This window comes from Entamoeba nuttalli (genome assembly GCF_000257125.1).
Source record: "Entamoeba nuttalli P19 unplaced genomic scaffold asmbl_6667, whole genome shotgun sequence".
Taxonomy (NCBI): Eukaryota; Evosea; order Mastigamoebida; family Endamoebidae; genus Entamoeba; species Entamoeba nuttalli.
This window is the reverse complement of record NW_008578201.1, coordinates 902-3,002: the sequence shown is the minus strand read 5'-3', so window position 1 is coordinate 3,002 and position 2,101 is coordinate 902. Positions and strand designations below refer to the sequence as shown.

Here is a 2,101-nt window from a genome sequence, read left to right as displayed (position 1 = left end):
GAATTGAATCGTGAATTGAATCGTGAATTGGATTAGTATTTGTGTGTGATGTTTCAGATTTGCCATTTTCAATTTATTATAATTAATCTAAAAAACAAAAAGATTTATTAACAATAATAAAATAATAAATAAAAGAATTTTAAGGAAAAGATAATTGTTGAAGAATTATAACAATTTCACTTACACTTAAGATTAGATGAAGTAAAGTATTAAATAATTCTTCATTTACTATCACACACCTATGAACCAATAACACATATGGGTATTGGAACTGAATGTGTATTTTAATAAAACAAATAAAATTTTTGGTTTATATAAACCCTATCACTAGGGTTTATTAATTATATTTTTTTTTTAAATTAAAAAAGGAATATTAAACAGTTGAATATTCTAGAATATTTAAAAATAAACTACTCATTATGTGTCATTACGTGGGATTTTATTAAAAAAGGAACTCTGAAAATACTACAATTAATTCATAAAGCATTATGGGAGATTCAGATACATTGATTATTCTTATTTTGTGTATTTTCATTCCACCATTGGCTATTTGGTGGAAAACTAGAGAGTTTGACACTGACTTTATAATTTGTCTCTTATTATGGCTTATTTGTTGTGGTATTGGAGGAGTCATTTATGCATTCATTAAGTGTTTCGCATAAAATAAATGAAGTTTTAAATTGAGATTTTTTTGTTTAAATTTTGATGTATTAAATTGAAGAAAAAAATTTAAAAGAATTTTATATTTAAAAATAAGTTATTTTGAAATAATTTGATTTCGATATATTTATAAAACCCTTTTTTATTTTCAATTTTTTTTTAATATCTACAAATGAATAATGTTTGATTTGTTTATGGATCAATTTAATACATTCATTGAAACATGGATGAGTCCTATTATTGATATATTAGAACAAGGATTAATTAATATTGCAATCAAAAATGATGATGAAAGATTTTGGACAGTATCACCAAGAGAAAATGTTCATCAATTACTCTTTGCAATTCCATTTTGTTTAGTTGATTTAATTCTATGTTATTTAATATTTCCTAAAACATCTACAGTACACAAAAATGAAAAGAAATGGTATTATAATATTCTTGGTTGCCTTTGTATATTTTTCTTTATAATGCAACTTATTTACAAATATTTAAGAGGTGTTATTGTTTCAATATTTATGCCATGTCATTGTGTACTTCTTGTTCAGTCAATAGTTTTGTTCTTCTATCCACAACACACACCATTTCTATATTATTGCTCATGTCTTCCTGCTGTAGCATTAATTTTTCCTGACACAAAAAAGAATATATTGTTCTTTGAAAAACCAATGTATTTTATTCAACATACTTTTCAATTTTTAATGCCAATTGTTTTTAATGTAACTAATACTCGTCCAACAATTAGACAATTCTTTGGTTATTATTTCTTTGGTGTATTTTTATTCCTTCTATTAGCTTTTTATGTTATGGTTCCTTTTTCATATGCAACTGGATTAAATTTGTCATTTATGTTATATTACCCACATTCTTGTTTGTTCTTTCTTTATTATCACTTATTTAATACTCATTTCTAGCACCTTGGAAAGGAGAGCGTTATCGTTTAAATGCAATGTTATTTGTTCATTATTTAGGATGGATATTTGGATTTGTTGTTTATTATTTACATGTACTTTTCCAATGGTTTATTCAAAAAGTTTTAATGTTATCTAAATCAACTCAAGGGTATAAGAAAGAGGAATAAACAAATAACTATTATTATTTTATTAGTTTTTGTTAATCTTGTTTTATCTTTTGTTTTTTCCTACCCTTACTCTTTCTGATATAATTTAACTACATTATCATCATAGTTAATTATCAAACAGAGTAATAAAATGGAAATATTCATTTATTCTTTTTAATAAACTAATTATGTAAAAAAATATTTGCTCTTTTCTCATGCAAAACTTAATAAATTTTATTACCATTGTTATTGAGTAATATCATTGTGTATTGTAATGAGAAAAACAAATAAGACATAGAAATTCAATGTCATACAATAGAATGAATGTCAGTAACAATAAATGGCATAACAATTATAATAAAAGTAAACGATATACCAATA

At 23.5% G+C, this 2,101-nt stretch overlaps 2 protein-coding genes across 2 annotated transcripts; both read left to right on the top strand.

Moving 5' to 3' along the window:
• Positions 1–488: 488 nt before the first annotated feature.
• Positions 489–662, top strand: ENU1_158100 (hypothetical protein; the record flags this gene model as incomplete). Its single annotated transcript, XM_008860777.1, has 1 exon — positions 489–662. One exon carries the CDS (start codon positions 489–491, stop codon positions 660–662), a length of 174 nt encoding a protein of 57 aa, XP_008858999.1.
• A 192-nt stretch (positions 663–854) lies between these two features.
• ENU1_158090 (hypothetical protein) lies at positions 855–1,741 on the top strand (the record flags this gene model as incomplete). The annotated part of the gene is made up of 2 exons (XM_008860776.1): positions 855–1,530; positions 1,575–1,741. The coding sequence occupies 2 exons, from the start codon at positions 855–857 to the stop codon at positions 1,739–1,741; spliced, it is 843 nt and encodes a 280-aa protein (XP_008858998.1).
• Positions 1,742–2,101: the final 360 nt, after the last annotated feature.